Source organism: Mus pahari, chromosome 17, assembly GCF_900095145.1.
Source record: "Mus pahari chromosome 17, PAHARI_EIJ_v1.1, whole genome shotgun sequence".
Classification (NCBI taxonomy): domain Eukaryota; kingdom Metazoa; phylum Chordata; class Mammalia; order Rodentia; family Muridae; genus Mus; species Mus pahari.
In genome coordinates this window covers 46,052,344-46,072,896 of record NC_034606.1, presented here as the reverse complement: position 1 = coordinate 46,072,896, position 20,553 = coordinate 46,052,344, and the positions used below count along the sequence as shown (strand labels likewise).

Below are 20,553 nucleotides of genomic sequence, written 5' to 3'. Positions count from 1 at the left end.
TTTGACTAGCTTGTCTAAATAGCTACCAATCTACTTAACATGAATAAGAGGCTGGGAGGTCCCATAACGCAACCAGTTTACCCAGTTAGCACTGTCCTGAGAAGCCAACCTATGTAAAAGATGGAATAGGCACCTGAGCTGAAGGGACCCAACACTATCCATCCATTTTTCCTGCTCCCGAGTTACAAATGTTAAATATTATTTAACCTGGACAAAAAGAATTGAAATCAAGGGATCTGATGATGTGAATCATGAATTCAGGTGACCAGGAATTTCTTACTACTTTACAATCAAGTAAATACTTGAAAAGTATAAAAGTCTAACCTAGTGTGTGGCAAAGTGTGCCTGCACAGGACTCAGTAAACAACACTAAGCATTTGTACTGAATAGCTTTGTGTCAACTTGACACAGCTGGAGTTATCAGAGAAAGGAGCTTCAGTTGGGGAAATGCCTCCATGAGATCCAGCTGTAAGGCATTTTCTCAATTAGTCATCAAGTGGGGAGGGCCCCTTGTGGGTGGTGCCATCTTTGGGCTGGCAGTCTTGGGTTCTATAAGAGAGTGGACTGAGCAAGCCAGTGAAGGCAAGCCAGTAAAGAACATCCCTCCACGGCTTCTGTATCAGCTCCTGCTTTCTGACCTGCTTGAGTTCCAGTCCTGCATCCTTTGGTGATCAACAGCAGTATGGAAATGTAAGCTGAATAAACCCTTTCCTCCCCAACTTGCTTCTTGGTCATGATGTTTGTGCAGGAATAGAAACCCTAAGACAGCATTTGACTATATTACTAATATGGTTAGGGGAATCTTCTTTGACCAAAAGTTACTGTCAGTGTTATGAGCACATAACAATGTTTGATAGGTGAACTGAACTCATTTTTTTTTTGTTTTTGTTTTTTGTTTTTTGTTTTTTTTTGGAGACAGGGTTTCTCTGTATAGTCCTGGAGCTCACTTTGTAGACCAGGCTGGCCTCGAACTCAGAAATCCGCCTGTCTCTGCCTCCCGAGTGCTGGGATTAAAGGCACTAAGTATGAGCTACATTATTCTGCAAGATGATGTTACTATAACAAATGAAAAACAGCCAGGCATGGTGGGGCACACCTTTAATCCTGCCACTGGGGAGATGAGGCAGATTTCTGGGTTCCGGGTCAGCCAGTGATACACAGTGAGACTCTGTCTCAACAACAAAAGACTGGAGAGAACAAGAATGCATGGCTATCTGTTGTGAACCCCAAGCAAAAGAACTTAATGTACATTCTTTTTGTTTGTTTGTTTTTAAAGATTTATTTATGTTATGTATATAAATACACTGTAGCTGTCTTCAGACACACCAGAAGAGGGCATCAGATCTCATTACAGATGGTTGTGAGCCACCATGTGGTTGCTGAGAACTGAACTCAGGACCTCTGGAAGTCAGTGCTCTTAACCACTGAGCTATCTCTCTAGTCCCTGTTTGTTTGTTTGTTGAGACAGGATTTCTCTGTGTAGCCCTGGCTGTCCTGGAACTTGTTTTGTAGACCAGGCTGGCCTTGAACTCAAGAGATCTGCCTGCCTCTGCCTCCTGAGTGCGTAAACGAGCACCGTAGAACACACTAGTAACTCCTAACACTGTCATCAGCAAGCTCTAATCACTGTCATCGGGTTCTCCTGAGCTCTCCTACTCTACAGACACAGCTCTGCTTTCACCGCCATCTCACTCCCATAAGGCTTTAGCAGGGGGTGCACTTCCTCTTCCAGGAATCTGTGGACCTGCCAGGGAAGAGCAAACACAAGACGAAGGGAATGTTAGTACCTTCAGTTGCTCTGAAGTCTGTCGGACACCCACATTGAAGTTGTGCATTCCTCCACCCTCAGCTCTAGGCTCATCTGATCGGTCTCCAAGGGACTAACTTTCCCGCCCTTGCCTGTACTGACCACTGCCTTGGCTCACAGGCCCCATGATCTCTATTTTTACTCATGCTTATGTCTGTGTGCATGTGCCTGTGTGCGGCCGTCACTGGAGCTGAACAATGCCCTGGCTCCTCTGGAGCTGGACCTAGAAGGAACTTGGGCTTTTGTGGTGTGAGTCCTTGGGGCCTGAACAGTTTTGATCTTTGAGAAAAGAAAGCGAAACAGTAACCCTTCATCTCAGAAAGCTGAATGAAAGCACTGATGTCTGACTGGCTGCCTGCTTCAAGCATTCTGACCTTGAGGACCACAAGGAAGCACAGCTCTCACATCCCTGGCGTAGGGGATCTCTATGCTTTTGCTTGTTTTAAGACCGAGTCTTTCTATGGATCAGGCAACCTTGGCTGGCTTAGAACTCACTATGTAACCTGTGGCCCCTCCCACACGCCTCCCACACTCCCAGAGGTTCAGGCTCTGCATTGGCACCACAGAAACAGGACTCCTCACGAGTATCCTACTGGACAGTTACCTGCTGGGGTGCTCGGCCAGTGAAAGAAGAGGGGTTCAACAAGTGCTCCAACTGTGAGTGAATGGGGCTGAAGTAGGCATCTGCGCGGATGCGCTCTATAAGGTCATTGTCACCTCCTTCCTGCTTGACCACAGCAGCTGCCTGCTGGGAAAGCACTCTAATTTTTTCATGACAATCCTGGGGAGAGGGGACAGTGTTAGCTCATCAGACATCACATCAGAACCCGCCCTGCTGTGGTGGATTCTACAGCACCTCCTCCATGACCTCCCCTCCAAGCAGCACAGCTTAGGGACACTGAGGTCCTCCTTCCCCCAAAACACCTTATGAAGGAGGCTCTTGCCGCTTCCTTTCCAACCTATGATATCCCTTATAATTCAGTTTTCTTAGAGACAGAGTCTCTTTATGTAGACCAGGCTGGCCTTGAACTCTCAGATCCACCTGCTTCTGCATCCTGAGTGCTGGGATTAAAGGTGTATGCCACTATCCCAGCTTGGGTCACCATTGAGATTCACCACTGACATACCTGTCGGCTGCCCCCGGCTTTCACCATTGCCATGATGATGTTCTCTGTGGCCATGAAAGGCAGCTCTTGCCGAATGCGCCGTTCAATTACCTAAAAAGACCAAGACAGATGTCTCAACATTATGAAGCCAGAGCAGGTCACAAAAATGCACCATGGGGCCATGAAGTGTCACTGTTCAGAGAAGGGTGATTTGGTCTTTATTCAGAACTGCTTCTTAGTTTTCTTACATTACATCCAGATTCCCTCCTTCCCTCCCTTGCTTTTTTTTTTTTTTTTTTTTTTTTTAATTTGGTCTCATTCCATAGCCCAGACTGACCTGGATCTCACTATGTACCCCATGCTAGCTTTGAATTTATGGGCGATCCTCATGCCTCAGTCTTCTGAGTGCTGCGGTTATGGGTATGTGTCAGCACTGTATTCAACTATGGACTGGAAAAAGACAAATTGTATCTTCACTNTCACTTTGTAGACCAGGCTGGCCTCGAACTCAAAAATCCACCTGCCTCTGCCTCCCAAGTACTGGGATTAAAGGCGTGCACCACCATGCCCAGCTCTTCACTTCCTTTCTTTAAAAAAGGTTTTAAAGTAAACTTTCAGAAGCAGCTTCCTGGGCCAATCCCTAACCCTACACATGTGGGGCTGGCGAGCTGGCTCAGTGGTTATGAGGGCTTGTTGCTCCTATGCAGGGCCTGGGTTTGGTTCCCACCATGGATATGGCTGCTCGGCTGCTCACAATCACTTGTAACTCCAGTCCCCGGGGATCTGTCACCCTTTTCTGGTTCTTCAAGGGCACTGTACATATATATGATACACATACATACATGCAGACAAAATAATATAAACATCAAATACCCTCCCTCCCTCCACTTGTTTAGTTTCAGTGTCCCGATTCAACGACTACATCATGAAGATGAATCCATCAGTTTCAGGTACCTAAAGCAAAGCAACTGGCTGGGTGTGAAGCTGCACACCTTTAATCCTAGCACTCGGGGCGGGGGGGNGGGGTGGGGGGGGAGAGGAAGGGAGGGAAGGCACTTGGATCTCTGAGTTTGAGACCAGCTTGGTGAGTTCTAGGGCAGCCAGGGATACACAGAGAAACCTTGTCTTGAAAAACAAACAAATAAAACAAAAACAAAAAAAAGAAAGAAAAGAAACCCACTCACAAAACACCACCAAAAACAAGATAACTGGTTCCACTTTCTCTGCCTGGCTCCCTAAGGTGCTCACAGTCAAGACAATTCAGTGTTTTCCCGCAGTCTGTATGCACGTCTGTCTGTCAGCTCCACAGATCTGGTTCCCTACGCTATGTCTTGAACTCTAGGATGAGGTCTGGGTAGAAGAACTCTGACTGGGCTGGGCTAGCCTATAGCACCCAACACACTCACTCCAGAGCACTCCCCTTCCCATATCCATAGGCCTCTTACTTTGGGGTACACCACCAATCCTTCAGAAATATTCTGTAGGGTGTTTAATATCGTATCTGCAGTGAGGAATGCTTCAGCCAAACAGATCCGTCTACAAAACAAACGCATTCAGTGAATCAAAGGCCAAGACAGACCTGGGGCAGAACCCAACCAGCTGCTCTTCTGGCTGCTGCGCCATCCACTCTCCGGGCAGTTTCCTTCAATTCCAAGACTTCACACACCGTAACATCCTCACAACCCTTATCTTCTCCACTTCTAGCAGCAGACGTGATACCCAGAGCTCCACCTCAGACTCCAGTGTGAGGCCAGCCGTGCCCTCACTGTTCTTGCTCACTACCACCAATGTGCTTTCCCTACAGTGGGTAGAGTATCTCGGCAGGTGGCCAGCTGGCTAACCTTACTTACATCCATCCTTTCCACCAGCATGGTCACTGGGCTCAGGTGGGCTTGGGCTGCTAAAGGGTCTAGCTCATTCAGTGCCCCCTGCAATGATGCTGGAGAGCTTCATCAAGCAAACTGAATCAGTTACACCCTCTGGCATAGCCTTCTGAACCTGAGCGCTCAGCACCCCTGGCTTCAATCAGCTCTTCTATTCCCTAAATGATACTAACAGCAAGCATTCACCCATTACTCAGCATCAAGGTGTGATATGCAATCTAGAGAACATTTAAAATATACAGGAGAGATGGCTTAGCAGTTAAGACCAATGGTTGCTCTTACAAGGAACCACATGGACAGCTTCCAACCACCCACATCTCTAACTCCAGGGAATCCAACGTCCTGTTCTGACCTCTGTGGGTACCAGACAAGCATTGTACACACACACACACACAGATAGGAAAAACACTCATACACATAAAATAACCTAAATTATGAAAATAATAGACAGGAAGACATGAACAAACAGGTTTTCATAGCAAAACTAGACTCCTTTGGGGGCCTTGAGTCTCTCCAAAGACTAGCTGCTCCCTGCACTCATGCCTTAGCCAAAAAGGCTCCATTCCCCACCTACTACGTAGCTCCTTGTCGACCTTCTGCCTCTGTGTCTTTGTGCGTCTTGATCATCCTTTATGTTTCTAAACTTCCTCTCTTTTGAGACGGGTTCTCTAGGCCAGGTTGGACATTGACTTACTTTGAGGATGACCTTGAACTTCTAATCTTCTTCTTTTTTTTTTTTTTTTTTTTTTTTTAGGTTTTTCGAGAGACAGGGTTTCTCTGTATAGCCCTGGCTGTCCTGGAACTCACTTTGTAGACCAGGCTGGCCTCGAACTCAGAAATCCACCTGCCTCTGCCTCCCGAGTGCTGGGATTAAAGGCATGCGCCACCACGCCCGGCACTTCTAATCTTCTTGGTGCTAACCCTATCCCCACCAAGAGCTGAAATGACAGGGGTGTGGTAGCACATCTGGTCTTTTTGTGGTACTGGGGATTGAACCCTGGGCTTTATATGCTTATAGGCAAGCATTCTGCCAACTGAGTTACATCTTAACACTTCCTAAGTCCTAAGCCATCACCCTCACTTGGAGGACTGCCTGGACTCTCTAACAATCACTATACTAGGGATATAACCAACTACTCTGCTCCAGTCAAAGCTCCTGACATCTTGAAATACGTCTTTCGGCTTCCTTCCTTTACCCTCCTCCTTCCCGTGCTGTGTGCACTGTCGCCATCACTGACCGGTTGGCACTGTCATCCAGAGTACGCTCAAACCACTGCACAGATGCTGTCTGTAGCGGGTCCATGGTAAGGGCCATCAGGTGACGGGCCAGGCTGCAGCAACGTTCGGAGCGCATGGGGTTCCGCTTGTATGGCATGGCACTGGAGCCTGCCCACGGAAGAGGACAAGATGCAAAGGCAGAAAGGCATCTGGGGATAGCAAGTGCACACGCACCTGCTAGGCTGGCGCTGAAAAGTCACAGAGGCATCCACACCTCTCCACCAACGGGATGTTACACTGCTCGCGAGCCTCTACTCACCAATCTGCTGCTTCTCAAAAGGCTCCTCCATCTCCTTCAGGTTTGCCAGCAGGCGTATGTCAGTGCAAATCTGTGGAGGCAGACCCGGTATCATCCCCAGCACTTGGTACCCATATATACATGTCTGTATATATGTATGTATATACACACACATATAGATAGGTAGGTCATGGAAAGACAATATGATTATCTTTTTTTCTTTCTTTAAGAAGGGTCTCGGTGGCTGGAGAGATGGCTCACTGGTTAAGAGCACCATCTGCTCTTCCAGAGGTCCTGAGTTCAATTCCCAGCAACCACCTGGTGGCTCACAACCATCTATAAAGGGATCCGATGCCCTCTTCTGTTGCATCTGAAGAGAGTGATGATGTTTTCACATACATAAAATAAATAAATAAATAAATCTTAAAAAACAAAACAAACAAACAAACAAAAAACACCCTGGACCAGTTCTGCCTCTCCCACTGAAGTGATGGGATTAGAGACATGCACAACTACACCTGGCTGAGGAATTTCAATTTAACACATCCTTCAAAAGACAGACGTTGTAGATGTAGGAGTAACTTTTTCCTTTAGCACACTCAACTTAAAGGCTTTCCCTATAGATCCCAAATTATTATGCCTAACATACTGAGAGACAACTGAAGGAGAACCTGAGGCTGCCTTGGTCTGTCTGGGGATTCCTTGGCGTTCCCACCCTCCAGCACGCACGCACGCTGTCCCACTCACCTTGTGCACCGACGCTCCTAAGCTGGCCAGCACAGACAGCACCTCGATGTCCACTTTCCGTGTGTAGGTCTGCCCTGTGATGATGAAGGCTCTAACATAAACAGAAAAGAGATCAACGCTAAAATATGTGACTGCCAGCTGGGCGTGGTGGGGCACGCCTTAACCCCAGTGCTCAGGAAGCACAGGCAAGCAGTTCTCTAAGACAGCTTGGACTACACAGTAAGTAACAGAATAGCCAGGACTATGAAGAGAACTTGTCTCAAAAAAATAACTGGATCCTAATCAATGGCTTGGCATCCTGGAACACTCAGTTATGTGGAGCTCAGAAGATCTGACTGGCAACTAGCTTCTGAAACAAGCTATTTCCCTGTTTCCCAAGCTGCTCTGGTCTAAGGAAGAATAGAATCTAAATGCCCATGCCCCCTGCAGTGCCATGAGGTGCCAAGAAAAAGGAATTATGGAGGAGCCTGGGGGGGGTCCTCAACACAGGCACACTGAGGGATCCCAAGAAAGAAACAAAGCCAGCAGCATATCCGGGTGCTCGGACTGCAATTCTAGCACTGGGTGCTGAGGCAGAAGGACTCTGGTGCATTCAAGCTCAGTCTGAGTTTCCTGGACTACAAAGTGGAACTTTATCTCAAACAAACCCACAACAGCAATATGCATAAAGTACTCAGGAAATCAAGGGGCTGGAGAGATGGCTCAGTGGTTAAGAGCACAGCTGTCCTGGAGCTCAGAGAGCTGCCTGCCTCTGCTAGGATTAAAGGTGTGTGCCACTGTCTGTCTTCATTTGTTGTTCTTGAGGACGACCTGGGTTTGATACCCAGCATCCACTCCGCCGCTCACAGATGTCTGTCATGCCAGTCCCAGAGGACCTGATATACTCTTCTGGCTTCCACACGCAGACACACACATAGACAAAACATGCATATGTATAAAATTAAAAAAAAAAAAAAAGAGAGAAAGAACAGGAGAAATAGCTTGGCAGTAAGTGTACTTGGCCGCACTCGCAGAGGATCCGGGTTCCATTCCTAGCACATACATGGTTCACAACCATCCATACCTTCATCTCTAGAGGACCCAAAGCCCTCTTCTGACCTCTGTGGGCACCAGCCACAAGCACCAGTGTGGTACCCAGGCTATACACAGGCAAAGCACTACATACATAAAACACAAATGTGGCACACAGGTATACACTCAAGTAAAACACTCAAATATGCACACACAAAAAGAAGAGGAGGAAGCGGAAGAGGAGAGAGTTGAATCTAGAGGCCTGTCATTAACAGGGAGCCAGCGTTTCCCCCAGGTATGTACCTTTTAAATCCCGCCTTTTCTGTCACCATCTTATCTAGCTGCTCCACCTTTGAGAAAGACAAGACACATCCTGTTAGAAATATAGGTGTTCACCTGACATGGTGGTGCATGCCTTTAACCTTAGCACTCAGGAGGCAGAGACAGGTATATCTTTGTGAGTTCAAGGACAGCCAGGGCTTTGTTACACAAAAAAACAAACCCCAAAATACAGGTGTTCAAAAGCCTGGTTCAAAAGCCTTTAATCCCAGCATTTGAGAAGTAGAGGCAGGTGGTTCTCTGAGTCTGAGGTCAGCCTGGCATACAAAGCAAGCACCAGGGCAGCAAGGGCCACACAAAGAAGTCTGTCTCAAACAAACAAAAAACCCTTTTGCTGGCTCTAATTCCGGAGGAGCTGGGTTCAATTCCCAGTACCGACATGGCAGTTCAACTGTCTGCAGCTCCAGTTTCAGGGGAATCTGACACCTTCATACCTATGCACATACAATCAAATTAAATTAAAAAGAAAGAGAAAGCAAGAAATGTAGGTGCTGAGTCTGAGTATGCTCCACTGGTCATCCTGCAGGGTCTGGATCAATCAAGCCAGAGGCAGCCTTCCTTGTCTTGTGGGTTGGCACCACTCAACTGAGCTAGAACACACACTCATGAGTGAGGAACAGGAGAGTTTACAGGATGGTCTGCATGTGAGTCCTGGAACTGACTCAAGTGTCCATTTTGCTGGTCCCCTGGGATACCTTCTGGTGATCCCCCTCGAAGAGCTGCAGGAAGCTGGCCTGCGTGCCAGTGGTGCCCTTCACGCCTCGGAAGCGCAGCTCATCCCGGACACGCTTCAAGTTCTGGAGATCCATGCAGAGATCTTGAATCCAAAGGCAGCAGCGTTTCCCAACCGTGGTCAGCTGAGCAGGCCTGAAGGAGCACAAAGAACAGAGGTCCCAGACTGAGGCCTGCCTCACCTGACAGCCACCATCACCCAAGTAGGAAAGACAAAACAACAGCTAAAAGCCAGAGCCAAGAAGTGTGAAAGGCACCGCTGCTGTCCCTAACTAACTATAAGGGCCGCAGCGTAGCGCTTTCCGGAAAGCTTTTCAATAGCTTGGTAGCACTGGGCTGTAAATCCCAGCACTCAGGAGGCTAAGGCTCAGAGGTTTGAGACCAGCACAGGTTCCTCAGGGAAACACTACCTTTAAACAAAACAAACCATGGGCTGGTAAGATGGTTCAGTGGGGAAAGGTGCTTGCTGCCAAGTCTGATGACCTGAGTTTGGTCTCCATAACCCACATGGTGGAAAGAGAGGACCAAGAGTCCTGCAAACTGTCCTTTGACCTCCACCCATAACCAGGCACACTCTGCCCAGATGCAAATTAAGAGAGTGTGTATTTTTTTTTTTTTTTAAAAGTTATTTATTTTATGTACTTGATTACACTGTTGGTGTCTTCAGACACACCAGAAGAGGGCATCAGATCCTATTACAGATGGTTGTGAGCCACCACGTGCTTGCTGGGATTGCACTTAGGAAGTCTGCAATAGCAGCCAACACTCTTTCTTAATGGCTGGGCTCTCTCTCCAGCCCCAAGAGTATGTCTTTTTTAAAAGGGCTTCTTTCTTCCTTCGAGGTACTGAAGATGAGATTCAGGACCTCATACATCCTAAACAAACTCCATTACTGAGTTATACCCATAGCCCCCAGAGTTATCCCAGTCAAAGGCTGGGTTCCGTTGATGGCTATATTTCCAGATGTTGACAAGAAATGCTTAGGTACCCATGACATAAATGTCTGCAAATATGGGATGTGTGTTCTTGGGACTGAAAATACAACAACAAACAGATCAGCAACTCAATCACTTGCCACAAAGGCCTGGTGACCCGAGGCCACGGCAGAGGAGAGGCCAGGCCGTCAACCCTTGCCTTCTGCTTCCACACAGGTGCTATGGCACACAGACTTACAAGCGCTTCACACACAGAAACAGGAAAGAAAAAAACGCACAAAAAGAAACAAAACGGTTTGTGTGTCTGTTTGTTTTCCAAGACTCAGTTTCTCTGTGTAGCTCTGGCTGTCCCTGAACTCAGATCCACCTGCCTCTGACTCCTCAGGGCTGGGATTAAAGGTGTGCACCACCATGCCTGGCTGGCAACTGTTGATATTTTAAATGGACATTGTGGCAGACGTCTCTAGACTTGAGAAGCAAAAACCCAATGATAAGCCAGTCACAATATTGAGAAATACCCATGATATTCATAACAGCAAATGTCTGTTTCTAGACCAAAGCCTAATGGGTCCATCCCCTTTTTGTTCTTAAAGCAAGAAGAAAACAGGCTTATTGCCCATAACTGCAAGGGGCAGTAATGACAGCACAGCCTACCATGCTCTGTTTCTGACCAGAAAACACAAAGAATAAGCTGCAACAGTGTGCAAGCTCTATATACTCTAGATGGCAAATGGAATCTTGTCAGACTGGCAGCCGGCAACACCCAGCCAAGTGATGGTATAGAAGACACACACATCACACATCCCTAACAAGACTTCCATGCTAACTGACTCCTGCTCAGAGTGGTCTGTGTGGGCATGTTCACTGCAGTGCTATTCATGACAGCTGTAAAATGTCCACCCAAATGCTCAGAACTGATTAAGAGGCAAACAAAATGAGGCTTATCTAAGGAATGGGATGCTTCCAGCTATAAGAAGAAATGAATTCCAGATACATGCTGCACTATGAATATTAGATACATTTTACAGGAAGGACGTCGTCCACAAAAGGCCATATACTGTATGTGACTTCGTTTGGACGGATCTATAGCTTTGTGTTTGTCAGAAGCAGGGAGGAATGGTAAGAAGTGACTGCTGATGGAGATAAATGAAATTAATTATCACGCACTGTAAATATATTAAAAACAGTTTGGTATTCCAAAGATGATACAACTTTTTTTTTTCTTTTTTCTTTTGTTTCTTTTTTTTTTTTAGTTTTTATTTCTTTTTTTTTTTTTTTTAGATGATACAACTTTTAAGGGATTTATTTATTAACTATAAAAATGCTTTAACAGCTGAGCGTGGTGGCGCACACCTTTAATCCCAGCACTCGGGAGGCAGGGCCAGCCTGGTCTACAGAGTGAGCTCCAAGAAACCCTGTCTCAAACAAAACAAAACAAAAACAAAAACAACAACAACAACAACAAAAGAAAGATTTGTGCATCCTTGGCTATCCTTGAACCCATTGCATAGACTAGGTTGGACTTGAACTCATAGAATTCTACCTGCCTTGGCTTCGGATGCTGGAATTAAAGGTGTGCATCACTACACTTGGTCTTCATGTTATTTAGGCTCTCTTTCCCCCATAACATAAACCTAAGCATGATTCCATATTCTTTTTTTTTTTTTGGTTTTTCGAGACAGGGTTTCTCTGTATAGCCCTGGTTGTCCTGGAACTCACTTTGTAGACCAGGCTGGCCTCGAACTCAGAAATCCGCCTGCCTCTGCCTCCCGAGTCCTGGGATTAAAGGCGTGCACCACCACGCCCGGCTCATGATTCCATATTCTTATAAGCAACATTTTAATGGCTGGATATTACTCCAACCTCTGGGCATACTGTACTTTATTTAATTATGCTTGCCAGCCAAGTCATCTAGACTATTTTCAGTGCTATTATAAATAACATCCCAACAAAGTTTTCTATGCACAAACTTTCTCCTGAATTTGGATTACTTCCCTGGGCTAGACTCTTAAGAAAGGAATAAAAAGGAGTGTGCAGAGACTGGAGCGACAGCCCAGCTCCATCCCACATGGCAGCTCCTAGCTCTCCATAACTCCAGTTAGAGGGAATGTGGTGCCCCTTTCTGGTCTCCTTGGGCATCAGACGCAAGCGGTGCATATGAATACATACATGCAGACAAACCCACAAACACTAAAAAAAGAATAAATGATTCTGTGGTCTTGATAAATATAAACAGCTAATTACTGGACCAATGAGGTAACTCAATTGGTAAAGGTGTTGACTGCCTAGCCTGATGATCTAAGTTCAATCCCAGGGATCACATCATGGAAGGAAAGATTGGACTCTGAAAGGAGAGAAGTTGTCCTGTGACCCTTACCTGTGCACTGTCATGCGTGTACACACAAACAAACAAATAAATGTAGTTATTAAAAGTTGTACTTTTTTGGGAGGCAGAGGCAGACGGATTTCTGAGTTCAAGGCCAGCCTGGTCTTCAGAGTAAGTTCCAGGATAGCCAGGGCTACACAGAGAAACCCTGTCTCAAAAACACCAAAAGAAAAAAAAGTTGTACTTTCATCGTTGAGACAGTCATGCTGTTTAGTCCAGAACAGAACTCACGGGCTCAGGCTCTCCTCCCACCTCAAGCCATCAAGCGGCTGGGAGACACATGCAAGTCTCCACTCTTGGTTTCAATGCAGCTAATTTAAAGAGTTCAAGAATGCCTGGCAATCACATTCCGGTTGAGCAATGCCTCCAGTACCCAGAAAAGTTTCTAATTAGGGAGGGCGTCAGGCCCATTTCTCAGCAGTGTCCCAAGTTATCTGCCATGCTTTAAGATTCTAGCCTCAACACAAACACATATAAATTCAATTCCCCAAAAGCAGTCTCATTACTTACTGAAAGTGTGTGAAACCTAACGTGGGCAGGTCAGCGCGTTCCTTGGCAAAGTCGGCAAGCCTCGAGATCACTCTAGCAAGCTACAAAAAAGATCATGTGGTGGAAAGAGGGTGAATTCAACAGAGTTCTTTCTGTAACTTCAGCTGAATGCTCACACAGTTCTACATAAAGTTACAGCTTCAGCTCGGGGGGGGGGGGGGCGGCGCTGCACTTGTGTCTCTCACCTTCGTATTTCAGCGTGCCTTGGCAAGGGTCACAGGAGCCAACATTTGAAAACTGAGTCAACTCCCTAACATGTCACACGCTATTTTTAAGATCACTGCAGAATAACAGGAACAAGTCATGGCCTCACCAACATACTCCTGGCAACACATCTCTGGTTGAACCTGCTACATTTAAAAGGCTATGCTTTAGAAAGCAATCACTTAGAGTCTTCCAGACTGGCCTTAAACTCTGAGATCTGCCTGACTGTTTCCACACTGTTGAGATTAGACGTGTACTACCCTACCTTATGATGGTTTAACCCAAGAAGGGACAATTAACTCCACGGGTGATGTACAGAGTCCCTGACTTGAGAACATGACAAGCTTTAGATATCAACACTGTGTAGACTCACTGAAACTGCAGACACCTAAACTGGTAGAAAGTTCTGACAGCATCTTACCTTAGGCAAAAGCAGGTCAAATGCATTTCTCAGAATAATCAGGTCCTAAAAAAGAAAGAAAATTCAATGGTTTCACACTAACAGTGGCAAACAGCAATGTTGTAAAGACCATTTCTGGCCAGTAGAGTTAGTTGGTGCTGGCTAGCAAGCAGCCTATCTCACCTTTTAGCAGACGACAGTGAGCTCCAATCGATGCCAAGAGGCTGCCTTATCCTCGTTACCATTAAATGCACAAGAGCTGGGCTCAGTCAGCAGAAGATTTACCTAGCAGATGCAAGGCCATGGAAATCCACCCCCAGCACCACATAGCTTGGAATGGTGGCTAACACCTCTGACACCATCACTTAAGAAGCAGAGGCAGGAGGATCACCCTTGTCCTCTACAGAGCATGCTCAAGCTAAGGAGAGGCTTAGAGCATGCTCTGCTACAGGAGAGGCTGTTAGGGAGTGGGGACAACTTACAGAGCAGGACGACACTGGATTACTGGAATCCGTAAAGAACAAAACCGTTATTGTTCACTGTGTGGTGGCCGCACTGACTGAGAATTTGTGTAAGTCCATGGGCTTTTATATTTCTTACATGGCACATTCCACCAGTAGTCTCTCTACTCTTCCTCATCCATCATCCATCCATCAATCCATCCATCCATTGTATTTTTTCCCTGAACATTTATATAGGCAAGGTATCTCTGGCTGTTACAGAACTTAATATGTAGACCAGGCTGGCTTGGTCCTCACAGAGATCTGAGCCCCTGCCTCCCACGTGCCAGGACCCTTGCCCCGTTCATCTATCCTTGATTGCACAGGAAGACATGATCTAGAACATCAAAGTTTAAGAAACCTAAAGCTTCGATTTCTTTTACCCCCAAGTCTGAGGATAAGATCTAGAGCCTCATGCACATAAAGATCTACCACTCAGTTAGATCCTCGAGCCTTCAAGCTGCCCTGGGGGAGGCAAGGGAAAGTGTTTCGGGTAACGCCAAAACATGCCCCATGCCACAAAAATCATGGAGACACAGCATCACTGGGAATGTTTAGAGAAAGATTTCCGCGCCAGGGAGATGGCTTATCTGGTAAAGGTGTTTGTTCCCAAGCCTGACAACCTGAGCTGCAGCCCTAAGACTTACGTGGTGGAGATAGCAAACCGCCACACCCTGTCCTCTGATCCCCACACTCAGACCATGGCGCACACCTTCTGCCCCCCAGCAAGTAAATGTCGTTAAAGAATTTTGCAAGCAAGGGGACTATTCTCCCATGTCTAACCAATCACACACAGGTTTCTAAAGGGCCCCAGTGGCGCACACCTATACTCAATCACTCAGGCAGCCGAGCAGAAAGAGCTCTCCAACTACAGACCCATCTAGACAACACAACAGTGTGCTGGGACCTTGTCTCAAAAAGAAAAGCCAGAGCTGGGCAGTGGGGGCACAGGCCTTTAACTCCAGCACTCAGGAGGCTGAGGCAGGCAGATCTCTGTGAGTTTAAGGCCAGCCTGGTCTACAGAGTGAGACCCTGTCTCAAAAAACAAGTCATTGCTGGGTGTGGTGGTGCACGCCTTTAATCCCAGCACTGGGGAGGCAGAGGCAGGCGGATTTCCGAGTCTACAAAGTGAGTTCCAGGACAACCAGGGCTACACAGAAACCCTGTCTCCCTCCCCCCCCACACACACACACCAAAAAAAAGTCATCATGTAGCTGCCATCTTTATCTGAAAGTAGTGACTTGGACTCTGGTTTCAGGTCTCACAGGCACAGTGTGACAGGAGTTGAAGTCTTTCTTCCCAACTTCTGTGCTTTTGACAGTCTCACTCACGTTTCTAAGGCTGGGCACTATGGACTGAAGGCCCCTCCTAATCAAGTGTCCCGCTGCTTACAGGCATGGGGCACTGCACCCAACCTACAGGGCTCCTGACATTACTATAACGATGGGCTGTTGCTACATTTTCCCATCTGTAGAAATGGGGACAATGGAGTCAGACCCAGGCGGCCCAGTGCTCTGAGAACTCAGGAACAGCGGCTGATGCTAGAGCTGGCTCAGGGGTTAGAAGCACTCACTGGCTGCCCTTCCAGAAAGCCTGGGTGTGGTCCTCAGCACCTGCATGACAGCTGTAACCTGCTGTAACCCCAGTTCCTGGGGACCCCACCTTCTTCTCACCTCAGCATACACTGTACAATGTACAGACCTTTATGCAAAGCAACAAAACACATTAAATAAACCATAATTTATAAAAAGGAACAATTAAAGCCAGGCGGTGGTGGTGTATACCTATAATCCCAGCGTTTGGGAGGCAGAGGCAGAGGCAGAGGCAGAGGCAGGTGGATCTCTGTGAGTTCAAGGCCAGCCTGGAGCACAGGACAGCCAGGGCTCTGTTACAGCGAAACCCCATCTCAAAAAAAAAAAATCCTCTCTTTTCAGAAGCCGACAGTGGTTTTAAAGGCCCTTGGTAGGTATGGAAATTCTAAAACACACAAATGCACTGTAAAGGCTTAAACCCAAGCACAAACAGCACAGGCTCCGACCGTGTTGTCTCCAACGTAGCAGGAGGTGGCACCCAGATGAATGATGCCCGAAGCTTTCGGACAGCAGTGGCCGAACGTGTGCACATGAGCCATCACGTCATGCCGCAGGCGCTTCTCTTCCTCAGCTGCCATCTGGAAGTCAATGTTGCTCAGGTTGGACTTCATCTCCTGGATTTGTTCGTCTGTGATAGGCAAACCCAGCGTCTGCAGCAGGCAAAGAAAACGCAATGACCTTTATGGTCAGATAGTTGAAATGAGGTTAAACACTTAAAATCTGGGGTAACAAGTTCAAAAGTATGGAGGAATTTTCTTTTTTAAAAATACTTAATGTAGACGGCGGCATTTACGTGTGCATGCCAGAAGAGGGCATCAGATCACATTATAGACGGTTCTGAGCCACCATGTAGTTGCTTGGAATTGAACTCAGGACCTCTAGAAGAATAGCCAGTGATTTGAACCATCTGAACTGCCAAGCCATCTCTCTCCAGCCCACGGAGGAATCTTCTAAATAAACTCCAAAACAGGAAGCACTAGAGTCCTGGTGTTGACTGTTAACCCCTGCCCCTCTCCACTACTCTTGGTTTTGTTTTGTTTTGAGACAGGATTTCTCTGTGTAGCCCTGGCTGTCCTGGAACTCACTATGTAGACCAGGCTGACCTTGAACTCAGAGATCGGCCTGCCTCTGCCTCCCAAGTGCTGGGATTAAAGGTGTGTGCCTCCACCACCTGGCTAATCCCTGCCTCTCTTGTTCTAGTCTCTGGGCTCAAATGTCATCAAGAAAGTCCTCCTCCCCTACCTTCCTGTAAAACATTCCGTGCCAACTCTTGTTTCTTCAACCTGGTTTTATTTAGCACACACATCACTGTATTACATTGTCCCACATTTAATAAACCCATTCAACTCTGGAAGGCACACTGCAGGAGAAGAGACCCCTGTTCTATTTATTACTTAGTCCTCAGCTATGGCATGCAAGCGTACAAAGTATGGTGGCTTTGCACCCAACTCTGATGTACTTATAGTGACCAAAATTAACAGACCCGCAAAGCTGGGCTTAGTGCTACAGGCCACAACCCAGCACTGGGGAAGGAGAAGCAGAAGGATCCTGACTTCAAATCGAATACTGTCTCCAAAGGGAAACAGCAGCCAGAGAGCTGGCTCAGCTGCTCTAAACAGTTGCAAGGGAAGCCTAGAGACTGGAGCTCCACTCTTAGAACTCATGCAGCGGCGGAAGGAGAGGAGAGAACCTCTTCCACAGAGCTGTCAGCCAGGTGTGTGCCCCCACCATTCACACACCTATAGAAATAAACACTTCCCATACTGGAATCTTCATATTACTCCTAATCTGTCATTCCTCGTTTTTTTGTTTTTTGTTTTTAAATATCATGTGTGCCAGAGAAGGCATCAGATCCCCTGGAAACAAAGTTACAGGCGGCTATGAGGGGCCCTGTGGCTGCTGGGAAAGGGAGCCAGGTCTCTGGAAGAGCAGCCAATGCTCCCACCTGCTGAAGCATCTCTCCAGCTCCTCATCATTTCCCCAACTCCACCAGTCACATGTGGGTTTTGTCTGTGTGTTTGAGACAAGGTCTCAGTGTATTGTTCTGGCTGGCCTGGAACGTGCTATATAGATGAGGTAGGCCTCAAACTCACAGAAATTCACCTGCCCCTGCTTCCCAAATGCTGGGGGGGGGGGTTGGGGGGTTAACACATGTGCTGGGGAGATGGTTCAGCAAATAAGAGTACTCACTGCTCCTGCAGAGACCTGACTCTGGTTCCCAGCACTCATGTGGCTGCTCCAAAGCACCTGTAACCCCAGTTCCATGGCATCATCTGGCCTCCAGTGGCTCCTGCACTCACACATGCACATATCCACATGCAGCCACAGAACTACACATAAAAATAAATCCTGCCGGGCGTGGTGGCGCACGCCTTTAATCCCAGCACTCGGGAGGCAGAGGTAGGCGGATTTCTGAGTTCGAGGCCAGCCTGGTCTACAAAGTTGAGTTCCAGGACAGCCAGGGCTATACAGAGAAACCCTGTCTCGAAAAACAAACAAAAAAATCAAATAAATAAATAAATAAATAAAATCCTTTCATGGTACATATCACATCTGCCTTTCGCTACTAAGTTGATGCTCTAACAGATAATCCATATTCATAGCTGTGTATACTTCAAGCAATTTGTAGACCTTACACTCCGGTTTCAGCTTGAGGGCACTTACAAGCTATGGAGACACTGGCAACGGTAGTAGAGACGGAGAAAGGCCGGGGGAGGGGGGAGGAAGAGGAGGAGAAGTGGGCCATGAGCATGTGGAGAGAGGAGGGAGGGGAATGGGTAGAGGAGGAAGCAGGACGAGAGGACAAGAAGGGAAGAACACAAGAAAGAATTTTTAAGGCACCAAATAAGCTTTTCCAAAGGCAGAAAGCAACCAACAGGCCGACCTAGCTGTGATGCAGCAACCAACACCGCATAACAATTCTAAGGGTGCATTTCGTGGTTACGCCCTCCTCTCTCCACATGCTAATGCGAAAAATGACCAGCAAGTTTGCAACGTACTTTTGAAAACAATAATAATCTACTTGTTTTCTGTGTGTGTGTATGTGTGTGTGTGTGTGTGTGTGTGAATGTGTGAGCGCATAGAGGTCGAAGGACAACTGATGGGAGTCAGGCAGGCATCGCCTCTCTCACCATGCTGAACCCGGGCTCGAACTCATGTCGGATGGCTCGGCGGGAAGCGCCTTTCCCCCTGAGCCTGCAAGGTATAAGTAGCATTCCACTTGAAATGCGCTGTGTGAGGACGCAAACTCCCGTAGCCTTGCCCAAAGGCTGTGCAGGGCTCTGGGACTGTTGCCAAGGGAACAGGTGCTCCGGCCGTGACCTCCCTCGGGACAAGGGGCCCGGCCCGTTACCTGCTCCGCCTCCGCCAGCCACAGCCACAGCTGCCGCCACGTCTGGAACTTGTACCTGTCGCTGAACAAGAAACACATCTCGCGGCTGGCGTAGCGGGCCGCCAGCGGAGAACGGTAGCTCTCAGCACTGCCAGGGTCGCCGGCTGCAGCCATTTTCAGCACGCGACCCGGCCACGGCGGACACCAGCAGCCGGGCCGAAAGCGGAAGCCTGGCGTGCGTGGGGCGGGACTTCCTCCTCCGGCCCCGCCCCGCGTGTAACTCCCGTCTGGAAGGTGAAGGTGGTCCAAGTTTGACTCATCGCCCCTGTTGGGCAATGGTTTTCCTCTTCGTTTCTACGAAACACGATTAAAGCTTCGTAACTCTCTGCCCCACGCTGCGCCTCTTCAGTTTTTGCATCTGAGGAAGGCACATAAACCGGGCGTGGTGGCACACGCCTTTAATCCCAGCACTCGGGAGGCAGAGGCAGGCGGATTTCTGAGTTCGAGGCCAGCCTGGTCTACAGAGTGAGTTCCAGGACAGCCAGGGCTATACAGAGAAACCCTGTCTCGAAAAACAAACAAACAAAAAGACTCGCGTTTAACCCAGAAAGGAAAGTTCCAGAGGCATTCGGAGGGACGCCAGGAAGGAGCCCTAGTGGACACTTGGAGTACTGCAGTCCCGCCGGAGCCAGGCTCAGCAGGAGACCGAAACTCTTAAACCACGTGGTGCTGGTTCCGAGCTCCGGAAAGCAGCCTGTCTGAATTATTCCACGCGTGGTGGCTCGAGAATAAATCTGAAAATAGCATACATTAAAAAAAAAAAAAAAAAAAAAAACTAATACGTTAAATTTCGATCGGCTTCTATATTTGCACCAGGAAAGGGCGAAGCAAGATAAATTGACTTAAAGCAGAAAACAAACCAACAAAACCCCAACAAAACAAAAAGTATCTGCCTTCAAGATTGTTCTCCACGGAATAGCAGTACTTGTAGAATTGTTAAAATGCTCTTTGTCAGAAAGTGTGTCTAAGCCGGGCCGTGGTGGCACACGCCTTTAGTCCCAGCTTTTGGGAAGCAGAACCAGGCAGGTTTCTGAGTTCGAGGCCAGCCTGGCCTACAGAATGAGTTCCAGGCCAGCCAGTGCTAGTGTGTCTAACACTTTATATAGTAATTACATGCAAATGTTAGGAATAAAAGGTATTTTTAAAAAAGGTTAAAAAAAAAAAAAAAAGGATGTAAAAGTGAAAGGTTGTTTTGGGGAGCTAGGCATGGTGGAACCCATTTGTAAACCCAGAACTTGGGAGATGCAGGCAGGAGAGTCAGGAGTTCAGTCGTCCGTAGCTATATAGTTAAGAACCACAAAGACCTTGTCTCTACTACTCCTCACCAAACACAAGCAAATAAAAGGGCTGCTATAGGCGGCAGTGTAAGCGGCTCCTTTTCCGTTGTAAAATTGTTACTTAGGGGGCTGACGAGATGGTTCAATGGGTAAGAGCACTGACTGCTCTTCCAAAGGT

The 20,553-nt window shown here is 47.5% G+C and overlaps 1 protein-coding gene across 1 annotated transcript; it reads right to left on the bottom strand.

The window, feature by feature from the left end:
- Positions 1-1,267: 1,267 nt before the first annotated feature.
- Positions 1,268-19,250, bottom strand: Adsl (adenylosuccinate lyase). The gene is made up of 13 exons (XM_021216521.2): positions 19,060-19,250; positions 16,154-16,357; positions 13,637-13,681; positions 12,973-13,052; positions 9,105-9,276; positions 8,374-8,420; positions 7,060-7,150; positions 6,334-6,403; positions 6,035-6,182; positions 4,359-4,449; positions 2,935-3,024; positions 2,412-2,588; positions 1,268-1,744 (listed from the first exon to the last, which is right to left on the bottom strand). Exons 1-13 carry the CDS (start codon positions 19,210-19,212, stop codon positions 1,658-1,660), a joined length of 1,455 nt encoding a protein of 484 aa, XP_021072180.1. The 5' UTR covers positions 19,213-19,250; the 3' UTR covers positions 1,268-1,657.
- Positions 19,251-20,553: the final 1,303 nt, after the last annotated feature.

What these genes read in the sequence shown, in the direction of transcription:
- Adsl (XM_021216521.2), bottom strand. Translation starts at nt 19,212, where the DNA reads ATGGCTGCAGCCGGCGACCCTGGCAGTGCTGAGAGCTACCGTTCTCCG. An exon ending in TAGGAGCGTCGGTGCACAAG is followed by an intron (nt 6,404 to 7,059) that starts GTGAGTGGGACA and finishes CTGCCTCCACAG; the next exon opens with ATTTGCACTGACATACGCCT. An exon ending in GATTGGTGGTGTACCCCAAA is followed by an intron (nt 3,025 to 4,358) that starts GTAAGAGGCCTA and finishes TGGTCTTTTTAG; the next exon opens with GTAATTGAACGGCGCATTCG.